General features: G+C 32.7%; 1 protein-coding gene across 3 annotated transcripts in view; it reads right to left on the bottom strand.

Moving 5' to 3' along the window:
* Window positions 1-13817, bottom strand: part of LOC100374315 (3',5'-cyclic-AMP phosphodiesterase 4C-like) — a 211122-nt gene that overhangs the window by 56435 nt on the left and 140870 nt on the right. Inside the window, exon 1 of one of the 3 annotated variants that reach the window (XM_085503447.1) lies at window positions 5001-5182. The exons of the other annotated variants lie outside the window; for them this stretch is intronic. Coding sequence (XP_085359573.1) covers window positions 5001-5062 — 62 coding nt within the window. The 5' untranslated portion in view covers window positions 5063-5182. Of the gene's footprint in view, window positions 1-5000; window positions 5183-13817 lie in introns of those variants that run through there. 3 annotated transcript variants of the gene reach the window in all.

Below are 13817 nucleotides of genomic sequence, written 5' to 3'. Positions count from 1 at the left end.
TGCCTAAGATACACATTTTTGAGCTCGGTTTCTGTGAATAAAAGTTTTTTCCCATACCTCAAAATTATGTACTTAGAAAGAAATAAATAAATAAATAAATATATGATATTTAATATTTCATGAATTATTAAGAAATTGTGAAAAATAATATTTACATGCATTTGTTATTAAATTTAATACTTTTATCTGTATTTCTATAGAAATTGTTCAAAAAATGTATTTTTTCCGTTCTTTTCATGTAGTTTTCTCTCAAAAAAAAAAAAAATTGGGAAAAGTTGATGAGGTGTCGAAATCAATACGGTAATTATGTTTCACCATTGGAACAGAAAACTGATGAATTTATCATCTCTTATTTATTATGATGAATACTCGTAATCAACCTTGATATGGGTATAGAGATAACAGTGACATTGCTTATATTGGTGGCAAACCTCTAAGTGAAAACTGTGTCAAAACTACATGTATTGATTGGCCAGCTGTTGATGTCACAAATGTGACTCAATGAACATGCTTTACCACAGCTGTCACAAATATAGCACATTCACTCTGCTGGCGGTGCTGAATGACGTCAGTAACCAAAACCATACAATACCATATTAGGCAAAACACAAAATAATAACCCCAATATTAATAAAAATGAGTAATGCCCATATAAGCAAGCACCCCTATGTCAGACAAGTAAGCAAATAACACCGAATAAACGGCAAGGTAAAGAGGGGAAGACGTGTAGTGGCGTGAAGCTAGGCGATTAGGTGCCGTACGCGAGCGCCGGTTCGAGTCACGCACGCAGTACGTATTTACTATAATTAGACATAGTCTTTACCTTGCCGTTTATTCGGTGTTATTTGCTTACTTTACTTCCTATGTCGACAGCAACTATGAGTTTTCTATGTCAGACAAAATGGCTGCTTTTTAGTATAAATACAAAAATGAAGATTTGGGGTTAAAAACTGCTATTAAATTTAGTTTATTGTTTAATATGTTAAATTCACAGGCTATGATTAGTTTGTTATTCCTGCATAATAAAGACGATCACTTTAGAAGTTTGATGCGATAATAATTGTCATGTCTGACTTTTAAATATTAAGTAAAAAATTCAATGTATGTGTTACATGCAGTGACCTTTGCTATGTCTTAATGTTTAGAAAGTAAAGTAAACCTAAGACTATTCAAGGTTGAATGAATCTGCACAAATTGTATCAGTTTTTCAGAATTTATCTAATAAGTTCCATACAAGTGTAAAATAGAATTTTGTGTACGAGTGGGTCCCACAGGAATTGCAAATGAGGGTGAATGCATTATACCATCCACTTTTGTACATGTATACAAAAGATAACATTTTATAATACGTAACTTAATACACCACACATTTGTACTCTTAGAGTGTATTGAAAACACCACAATTGTTGTATTACTTATGTTGTTATGGGTCTCACTACTAGTGTAGAACAAATTGTTTGTTTATACCAAATTTCAATGGCCGCTGCTGAGTGATGACTGCGGACTGGATAGACACAAATATGGTCAAATAAAATACAATTTACATGGATTTCCATGGGAAAAGCAAGTGGGAATAGAAAAAAACAGAACATATAATTGCATTACATAGTCCTCCTGAATTATTAAAGATATATAGTTTGAACGTGAGCAGTCATGGCATGCAAGTTATAATGGCTCCAGAACAGCATTTATTAAAACAAAATGGCTGCCAGTCAGCCATTTTTATCCAATCTAAAAAAGGAAATGACGTTCATCAAAGGCCTATTTATGACGCAGACACTGTAGTACAACACACATAATATCCAATGTATGTACCAAAATTAAACAAAATCCATCGATACACGACAAAGATCCGGAATGGTAGAAATGTTTGATTTTGGTAAATTTTTAGTACAAAAATGGCTGCCAAAATTAGGTCATCTTGAATCAGATGATGAATCGAATGGGATGTAACCCTAACTTTGTAATTGAGAAAGTTAGACCTATCTTCATTGAGTGTAAAAACTTAAACTACAATTTTTTTTTATTCTTACACACATTGCAAGATCTATCATATGGTAGATCTGTTTAAATATATTTTTGATCACTGCATTGTCAACACTTGCATGTATTTTGAATTATGATTTTTCTATCAACACATTTAGTGTTTCTTAATTGACTGAACCACAGGATAAAAACAGACAATACAGTGGCTTACTGGAAATTATAAATTCAATTAATTCAGCACAGCACATTTTAAAATGTTTATTTACAACTAAATAAACAGATTATTTTCTATCATATGAAGTGTTTGATCTGTTTTATGCGTTGTTCACCATACTATGATTACATGTGTTTACATCAGTGTGTGCGTTCACATCAGTGTGCGTTCACATCAGTGTGTGTGTTTATATCAGTGTGTGTGTTTACATCAGTGTGTGTGCGTTTACATCAGTGTGTGCGTTTACATCAGTGTGCGTTTACATCAGTGTGTGTGTTTACATCAGTGTGTGCGTTTACATCAGTGTGCGTTTGCATCAGTGTGTATTTACATCAGTGTGTATTTACATCAGTGTGTGTTTACATCAGTGTGTGTGTTTACATCAGTGTGTGTGTTTACATCAGTGTGTGTGTTTACATCAGTGTGTGCGTTTACATCAGTGTGTGCGTTTACATCAGTGTGTGCGTTTACATCAGTGTGTGCGTTTACATCAGTGTGTGCGTTTACATGGTAAAATTTCACACAGCCATGCTGACCTTCATCATTTTTGTTCTCCTGAATGGTATTAAATCACCAAATTGCAAACACAGAAGTATATCCATGGTACCACTAGGATTTCTTCGACGTTTACCATGTATATGTGGCTTCTTTTCATAAAAAAGTGTAATCTTAGAACTTCCCCCCCAAAAAATAATATGTCAAACACCGAATGCATATTGGATTTGTGAGCGATTTACCATTGGATTGTAAGATAAAAAAAAATGTCATCATATTTCAAACTTTTGTTTGGGTATAGTTATAAAATAAGTTTGTGGTTATCCTGAACTACTGGGAATTATTTTATGAAATTATACTTCTATAGATATTTCTATAGAAATAGTTTTAAAATGACCATTTTTGTATATTCTCAGACAATTTTTCTCCAATAAAATACGTTGTATAAATAAAATAAATGCTGATGACTTGTATCTAAATCAGCAATTATCCATTTGAGAAAAGAATAACATGATCATATTTGTGCTTTTTATTTGATATGTTGAATGTCTGCAAACAAGCTTTAAGTAGAGTAATGTGTTGTTAATTGGCTCCAAAGCTACATGTATGCCATCCCATAATAATAACAATATATATTTTTATCACATGTATCACGCAAAACCTATTGTGATATAACCCCTCCCCCCACTAAACACTTTATCTGAATTTAATTGGTCCTCACACCCAATTTGAGACTATGATGTCACTGACTGACAATCTCCTGGGAGGCCAAACTCGTTTGTCGACTACAAAATATAATAACTTTAGAAATATGGTCAATTTTATTGTTAAACACAATATATTGAGCATTTCGAACACTCATCAAAAGTCTTTTGGCAAATCTTTGAACATCACAGAATTTGTTTCTTCAACTATACGATTGTAAAATGTGTGACATCACTGACAGAATCACCACAAAATTGTGCGAAAGGTTGCCAATGAATTGCTATAGCCAGATATATATTGATGAATAATTTTGTTTGACCACAGAATACTGATGGTAAAACTGTGTTCAAAGAATTGTGCCCTGATAAACAAATGAGATTGAATACACAAATTACAAAAGTGATGTTACTTAATAAAAAAAATCACTACATTTATATTATGAGTCACTCATTAAATATGCTCTATTCATTGCATCTCTAGAAATACAAATTTCTATCAGTGGTTACTAAAAAATTAGAATATGAAAACTTTTTTTATAAGTGTTTTTTGCTGCACATCGCTGAAGTGTATAAGCAAGTTTTATGTTACTAGTAACTTATATGTTTGTATTTTAATTTGTCTCTCTGCAATTAGTAGTACAATCTCGTCTTATAGATATTTAAAGTACATTTACGATACTGAGGTGTCTATATTATACATATGTTTCAGTTTTTCACATTACGATATGATTTAATATTTAATTTACATCATTACATAAAATTCTCATTGCATAATTTGATAGTTAATAGTAAATTGTAATAATTTTCAAATAACAATGTTACAAAAATATTAAAACATATATTCAATCCCTGTTTTCATTTTTCTCTCCAATTTTTAATATCTATAAAGGCAAACAAAATGATACGTCACTGGAAAATCATTTGGGTGTCATTTCATAAAAAAGTCACTCAAGACTTTTTTCTGGTTTCTGGGAGAAAAAATTTCAATAACAAAAATCACTACCCAATCTTCTTTTTTTATTCTAAATATAATTATTTTTATAATAATTATAATATTTCCAGATTAACCTTAAAAAACAGCACAGAAATCTCAGTACTTAGAAATCAGAGACCTTCGAAACCTGATGGGTTTTATTAATGGCTTTTACAAAATGTTATAGTTATGGAACCTCTCAGGGGATCCCCCTGATTCAGTTCACCTATTTGTCCTTGCAGCCTAATAAAAAAGAGAAAACGATAGCAGAAAACAAATCAACACCAAAAATACTAAAAAAAACGATTGCCTTGATGTGCGCTTCAGTAAGAGTGATCAATTCAAAGAGTATATATATAGGCACATTGATTTGACGGTGATGACATTGTGTTATAGAATAGCACAGTGGTAATTGTAAAGACAGCTAAGTCAAATAGATTGGTGGCTGTATTACGACCAAGGTCACGATAAATACAGCAGGAATCAATGAAGCAAGCATGAAATAGAATTGGGCACGTTAACAGACACACAAAACAATAATGTACACACAGTATGTATAACACTGGCAGGCTGATGGCATATGTACGTATAGCATACCATAGCATAGAAGGCATTTATACATACATACCGACGTTTTAACCGTGTCAAATCCAGACGTAAATCCATACGAGGAAGCTTTTTGGATTCCATTGTGACTGATAATTCAACTATATCCCACCCCGTGTGAAAGGAAAAATCCCACGAAAAGGGTGAGTACGGAACATAAACATTGAGTCTCCCAACACACACTAGTATGCCTACATACAACTTAGCGTATTATGCTAATTTATGCTAATGAGTGACTGACTGGCTGGTAGTTATTACTGCCTTGAAACCTAGAGGGGGGTGTGCAATATCTGTATTAAAAGGTCACCATGTCTATTATTTTGATCAGCTGGTAAAAAAAGAAAAATTAGAAAAAGATTAATGTATCAGAGGTGATCAGTGAAGCTCTGCCCGAGATCACCAGTGTTCAATTTATACTGATAAATACATCATCCACACCTTTGGGTTAACACATATTTTGTTACTCTGGATGTGAAAAGTTAGAAAACTCTACATTTTAAATATTACGAATGACTGGATACATGTATTCATTTTTTTTTAATAAATGATCAATATTTTTGTTTTCTTTTTCATAAATTTATTTCACCATATATAAATATATAAAATATATAAAATTATATATTGAATTTTGTTTTTCATGCCAACATGACAGACTCCTATTTTCATTATTTTAATTTTTTCTGTTTGTCGGTACAAATGATATACAGGAAGTTGGTAGCTTTATGGTTTCTGAATAGAACTACAGACATTTGTTAATTACTTTAATATTGAAACTAGGATAGTATTAGACACTGTACTATCGCCATGGAAAAGCTAACTTGTAGTTACATGCGCATCAGATCATAAAACGCTATAGGGGTGTCTACGTTTGCCGTCTCACATGAAGTGGTCAACAATGTAGGGGAGATTACAGTTGCCGACTCGTACGAAGTGGTCAACACTGTAGGGGAGATTACAGTTGCCGACTCGTACGAAGTGGTCAACACTGTAGGGGAGATTACAGTTGCCGACTCGTACGAAGTGGTCAACAATGTAGGGGAGATTACAGTTGCCGAATCGTATGAAGTGGTCAACACTGTAGGGGAGATTACAGTTGCCGACTCGTACGAAGTGGTCAACAATGTAGGGGAGATTACAGTTGCCGACTCACACGATAATAATAATTATGTTAGAAGTACACACAGCATTTTTGACTGATATTTTTTAGTCTAGAACTCAACATTTATCTCCATGGAAACTGAAATTATGCTGGCGTCCATTTTGAAATGGAAATTTTTCAAATCAACAAATATTTGTCACACAATCAATGCCACCTAGGTGTTACACAACGAAAATTCTTAATTTCTGCTTAAATTGTGCTCATGGTCACAAGACCATTCATATTTATCTTCAATTTTCTGTTCAAATAAAAATCATAAATGTGTATATGCGCCAGATAAATAGCAGGAATTTTTAAATTCTGTAAATATTTGAAATTGTGCAACACCTTTCTATAATTTGAAAAATAATAATCGGAAATATATTCATAGTAATAATTCTTGTATTTATCCCACTTTTTTAATTTATTTTATTTTTTTCCATCCATAGACCATATGTGAAACTAAAATTAAGGTTTTAATAATTTAAAAACTAATATTCTATTTTTATTCTATTCTAAGGACACAAAAGTGATTTGATCAATATTCACTACATATATCATACTCTTGAATAGGCGTCAATGACTACGGTAAAACTTTTAGGTATCAGGAAAGATTACAATAACACCTTAAGAAACTGCCGAAAAATCACAATTTCTTGGTGCCATTTAATTTATTTTTTAAAACCCAAACTTTTGTTTAACGGCCCAGGGCAAATTTACGGCAGAATCCGGTATTGGTGGATATTAAGTTTAAACAATCCCAATGAAACATACAATTACGGCAATAGATCAAAAACTGTAAAAAAAAAATGGTCAATTGCAGGAAATACCACAAAAAGAAGCAGGTGTCACAGCAATCGATGTTGACAAAACAAACAGAACTGTTGATCGTTGTGTAAACATTGATAAACACAGTGTACATTAAGGGAACTATCAAGTGAACAAACATTCAACTGAACAGTTGTTGATAACATAAATAGGTCAACTTGAACTTGCTTGCACTCTAGTGAAACCAAACATTTGAACAATGTCAATGAATAATATATCAGTCATATCTAACTGTTTAGAACCAAAAACCAACTAATTCACATGTCTGAGCCAACCAATGCGTAAAGATTAGAAGTCGCTGCATTAGACGATTAGTCACATGTCAGGGCTCATCCTTCCACAAACCACCACCACCCACCCAAACACACACTTATACTCGCTTAACCTTTCATAATGTCAACTCTAATCCCAAACAAGTACTTAGTAGTTTCTATTTAGATATTTTAACGTCTTATGTAATTTCCAGAATAATTACCGTAAGTATGAATGTTATGTGGATGTTTAAGGGTTTTGTTTGAGTACATTATATGAAAAAGAAAGAGAAAGTATGCAGCTAAATTTGAGATAAACAATCAAAACAAATAAAACAGAAAAATTTTTGAAAATTAATTTCAATAATTATTATTTTCTATTACCTAAACAAAAGTAGATTAGAAGCTTTTGACCATGTGTGTATTCAGTGTCTTTTATGTGGACTATAAAATGCTTCTCACGGTATCCAACAGAACAACTCAAAAGATAACCATTGACAACACGCGCATAGCGGCCATCTTGTATTGCGTCATGTGTAAAAACGTGATGCTTCTACTTGGTTTAAATTATCAAAGAAAAGGTTTAACCATGTTTGTTTGAGTGAGTCATTTGTCAAAAGATGTCAATCTTCAAAGTCATGACTACTATTAACAATTTATTAAGACAAATTTCTCTTTTAAAAGTCATGCAAAATAGTGAAATGTTGTAGCAGTCAAGCTTTCACTGTGAGAGACACGCGATTACGAGTACAGCAACTTTTAGTTTCACAAATCGTTTCTAGCGGGGAAAAGCAAAGAAATCTGTCATAAATATTTTATTCTTAAACAAAAGATAAAGCAAGCAGAACTGAGAATGATTATCACTGCCTTCAGTCTCATACTTTTAGCCTGAAACGTAATTACAATCAGTGCGAATCTTACGTGATGAAAGCATAAATCTTGCCCTGACTACAGGTCGTCATAGTCAGCGTTTGTTTGTTGTTAATTCTAGTAGATTAGGATTGGGGAAAGCTAATAAAGAATATCTTCTAGCAGGAATATTATCTGCACATGTGGCAATAAACAATGGATACAAAGATAATGTTAGGTTCTTTCGGGCAACTAGGGGCTCAAACATTTGAAATCATGGCGGTGGCTAGAAGAGTGTAACCAATGCAATTATTTCTTTCGCTGTGTCTTATCGATATGTTTTTATTTTTCTTGATTTTTCCTTCAACATCTTGCATCTTTTTCTCAGTGTCTAGCTTGTACTTTTTTTGAACAAATCATTGTTCATTGTTCTATTTTTAAAATAGCTGCAACATTAAGCGTGGAGAATAACGTGAAATAAAACAAGCAGCCTCTCGACCGAGATAGCTCAGCTGTTAGCAATACACATTTTAATTTTAAAGAACTGATGATATCATTAGAAAATGAACAAATCTGAGAGAGGTCTACCCGGAGTACCTATATGTATAATATCAAAGCAATAGGACTTGCTGTTTTCAACAAGAATTTGAAAATATCACTATTTACCAAAAATGACAAAAATATTCATAAAAATTAGAATTGAAGATATCATCACAAAATGAACAAATCTGAGAGAGGTCTAGTACATATAGAATAGAATAGGTTTTAGGTTTTTTAGGTTATAATATCAAAGCAATTGAACTTGCGGTTTTCAACAAGAAGTTGAAAAAGTAAAAAGTTCACACGGTTGATGGACGGCGACAACGGATGCTGACAGACAATCATGCACTCACATGATTGCTCTGCTTGACAAAGTCAACAACGGTAAAGTCTGTGTTACCATGGAAATGTGCCAGGGTCTCTTTTCATTTGTATGTAAGATCTGTTTTTTTGATTTTCTTAATTGCTAAAGTTAGAAGGATTAACGCTAATCAGGATAGCAGAACTTATGATTTTAGTTCATGTGAAAAGGTGAGAGAATGCTTTAAGTTACCAAAGCCAGACATCACAAAATTTGAAATTGGAATTTAGCTCTGAGGATCCACAGTCTTCCCATGTCTTCCCATGAGGAATGTATATAAATAAGAGTTTTAAAATAACTCAGTGAAGAGGAATGTAAAGCCATACAGACTGTGAGAGCAAATATACTATCACACAGCGTGATTGCAATGAAAATAAAAGGATCTTAAGAAAATGAAATCTATCCGTGACTGGAATTTTTACCAGCAGGTTCTTTGTCATACTGCACCACTAGGTGGCGCTATTGCTTTTACATGGGGAAGGTAAATATCTGCCACTTGGTGGCGCTCTGACTAATTTTAAATTTCAGGTTGTTTTCTCACCTTGCACGATCAAACTGTATAATAGTTACACGTGCATGTACCGTGACTGCAAGAACCAGTCGTTCACACCCGAAGATGAAAAAGGTATCATTTGTTATCAAATAACCATGTATTTATTGCTGTGAATAACTCCTGGCCTACGATGTCATAGCAGACCGCGAAGTCAGTGGTGAAAAGTTAGTGACATTTGTTACCAGACATTTGCGTGCTTGTCGGCAAAAATGTTCGACGGTCTATACCGGGAGTTCTTTTAGGTGAGGTCAGAGTGAACTTAATTTATAAATGATACTGGATTCTTGCATACTTGCAGAAAATGAAACTATTTTGGATAAATTTTACTTAATTATTGATTCCAGTAATAAATATGTATAGCACATTTTTCCGTGCAATCAATTTTCATTTACTTCTGTGCAATGCATTGTAATCCAAATTAATTCCAGTTTAGTATTGCACAAGTTTAATCATCAGATGAACCATAGCATTGAATTGGTTTAAACTCAAAATGTACTAGCTTTTGAATTTCTTGGTTGCTACATCATTGAACACATGCATACAATTTCATAAACCTGGAATTTGTGAGCAAGTTTGGGCTTCACAGGATGAATACACACACATGCTTGGCCTTTTCCTCACAGATACATGTACACAATCAACATATCATGTACGAATACTGGGGTATAATTACATATTGACCTGCTTTTTAACACTGTCTGTGTATGATCAGATACAAAAATATAAATTAAGATCAAAATTCAAACGGTACATGGATGGCTAAAATTACAAAATCAACATATTGTTCAACATGTCCGGTCATCACAAATACAATACCAAAGCTGGTATTGTAAACTTCTGCTTTCGTGTATATGGTAACTTAAGTGACCAGAGTACATGAATCTGGTCTTCTTTCTGAGTGTACATTTTGCCTCCCACAGTGCAATTCAACAATACATGTGGGGTTACAGTATTTATGGGGATAGAATTCATGAGCTACAGTTCTATTTTAACAGCTAAATACATTATTTTCAGAATCTGTCATCTAGTACACAACATTTTCATTTTGTTTTTTATAAAAAAAATCCTTTCAGTAATGAATCCAGGAATCAGATCTATCAAGCTGCATCATTATGGCTGTGATTTGGCTTGAAGTATAGCCACTGTATACTATAGGTCAGAACAATTAACGAAGTCGGAAAGTTTCATGTCAGGTTTGACATTTATTGAACTATGAAATGGGAAACATCGACATTGGTTTGAAACTACAACAAAAATAATAACAATAACGATAACGAGGATCTCCAGTGTCACATGACACGAAACTCAAGTTGTGATAGGTCAGTTCTAAACCAATCACTGATCGCGTTAATAACATCATAAGGATATGATATAATATGAATATGAATAATCTAAACATCAAGCTATTGCTGCACAGAAATAATACAGCAAATGTAATAATAATTATAGAAAACATTTTGATGTCTAACTAGACAATTCAACTTAATTAACAAACACACCTATGATTTGCATCTTGCCCTGACAATCATACGAGTCTGATTATTTGTACCAATTGGCTGCAGGTAAATCTTTTCATGGTGCAAATACTTTAGATTATATTTGGTCAATACTGAGCAACATTACCTACCGGTACTTTAGTTATCTACAAAAACATACAAGACACTTACCTGATTAGTGAGAACATCACCATGACAACAGCATCACATGAAAGAGAAAAAAAAAGACTTTAAGTTGGATTATAATACAAATTATAGAAAAGAAGATGCAAGTTTTAATGGAAGCAGGTAAATAAATGCTGGAAAAAACATTATGATCATAAAAAACACTAATGTATGCGAGTATACCAATTCAAAATTGTCACTCTGTATCAGAACCAATTCAGTACATGCTGCCACCTATAGTTCAATATTGTTCTTTAATACATGTAATATGACTATTAATGCTAATTAAGCATGCAACTCAAAAAACAGACTTAGTTCAGTTGGAAAATAATATTAATATATAATCTAGGATAATTTTGACCAGGTGACGACGTGATCAGGTTTAGATGCAATTCTGTGCATATTAATTAGTTAAATTTGCATATTCTCACATAATTGAAATGACAAGATACTTATTTTTTGTACACTGCATATTAATTAGCTAATTAACATGCTAATTAAATGATAATACAATTATAATATTTCCTCTACTGGAAGAGTATAAAAGTGCATGTCAGTTACACACATATAAAATAATTTTCTTTTTAGTTGAACCCCTGACATCAAAAATTTCTCATCACTAATAGTTCAATTTTGGTGACTTACTGAATGGAAGAGTATAATAGAGTATTGCTCCAATTTAAGCCCACCCAAGATGCTGATAATAAGCACATCCACTTCTAAAGCGACAACTGCACTATTAATATACAAAGCATATGGCCAATCAGAACAGATTTTCCATGGATTCATGCTAGAGCTTGTTTTTTGTCTGAAGTTTTTCCAAGCTTGACTAAACTTAAAAAAAACAGCCTAATCAGTTTCTGTGAAAGAGTTTTGGTTTGCAACGATAAGATAAACATACACACTGTGTGATATTCATATTTTATTCATTTTATGTTTTAAATTGAATATGTAGCTGAGTATAAATGTACGTCTTTTTCAACGGGTCAGCAGGTCATCCTTATGACAAATGTTGGGCCATTCCATGAAAAAAAATCATACTTTGATCTAGTTTTTAAGACTCTCGTAAACTGTGTAACAACATTACCCCTACATGTGCAACCTATATATATTTGGTTGTTCAGGATTGTCTCATAGTTGAGTTTGTGCTGTATTCATCAATCAAAAGACAAACTGAAAAAATTTCCAATATTTGGATGTGCTAATATCTTAGAAATATGAAGGTTCACTTCACATTTGTAACAAATACTCAACATAACAGTAGCATTATTAGCAGTTTAATCTACATGTGTATTTATAGGTGAATTTTCTGTGTAATAAATCTTATCACAAAAATATCTCGTTAAAGGTGTACATGCAGATACATATATCCGTGAGAATTACGTCTAATCACAGGGAAGAGCATTAGGGCCTTTAAATTGCCATTTAATGGCGTATATTGATGATAGGATTATCCCAGAGGTAATTCACAGGAATAAATATATTGTCTGAAGACCATTACTGTAGTTCCTGTGATGTCATATAATTAATAATAATAATAATAATAAGTATGCACTTATATAGCGCCATATATCCAAAATAAATGTTCATAGGCGCTTTACAAGACAAAAAATAAATAAAAATATTAAATCATGAATAAAACATTAATAGCAACAACAAAGAAAAACTACTGAGTTTCAAAAGTCTGTTTAAAAAGATGAGTTTTAAGTTTCTTCTTAAAAATGTCAATATTGTCAGATAGTTTGATATGTAGAGGTAGTTCATTCCATAAGGCAGGTGCAGCATGGCAGATGGCGCGTTGACCGTAAGATTTAGTATTAATTTTCGGAACGTTCAGGAGAAGATTATTAGTGGAGCGTAGACTGCGGGTAGGTTTGTAAGATGCAAACAGTTCACAAATGTATGATGGTAGGGTGTTGTGAATTGCACGAAAGGCGATTAACATGATCTTGAAATTAATGCGTTGTTGAACAGGAAGCCAGTGTAAGTTGTAAAGAACTTCAGTGATATGGTCAAATTAATATCTCTCTCCTGTATCTACACGATTTGTTACATTAGTAGGAATATGTATACCATGTAATAAAACCTTTGACATTTATTTGACCTTTGACATTTGTGATCTTTGACATTACTTACTTTACATGGTGTGCTAGAAATTCTAAATGTTCAGAGTAATATTACATATTTTTGCAGTGTATCGCACACAATAATAATAACAAATGTTAATATTAGATTATAATAGCTTATAAAATCATAGTCTGACCTACTGTGCACATTGGAACAGCTACATCATTTTTAGTGAATTTGACTCAATGTACCTATTAACCGAATCTTAATTTAGCTAAAGTGCCAACAATCTCATTGTGAGAATATACTTTAAAATTTTTTAGCGACATCTTCAATTAGCAAAATTACAGATTAGCTACAAAAACATGCTATGTAAGGAGACATGTTGTAAACTATTTTCACTTTATTTAATTGCACCCTTGATAGGCATGCATTTAAATTTGTATGTGCACAATAGCAAAGTACGACCATCATCAGAAGACGACAACATTGTGGCGGCACCTCAATTACCCCAGTCTGTGATGGAATAGAAACGCTTAAGTCAACTTATGTCTCTTTTCACAATATAAAGCAGAATAATTTTCCCATATT

The sequence above is a fragment of the Saccoglossus kowalevskii genome, chromosome 9 (assembly GCF_978046115.1).
Source record: "Saccoglossus kowalevskii chromosome 9, keSacKowa6.1, whole genome shotgun sequence".
Taxonomy (NCBI): domain Eukaryota; kingdom Metazoa; phylum Hemichordata; class Enteropneusta; family Harrimaniidae; genus Saccoglossus; species Saccoglossus kowalevskii.
This window is presented reverse-complemented; position numbering and strand designations above follow the sequence as displayed.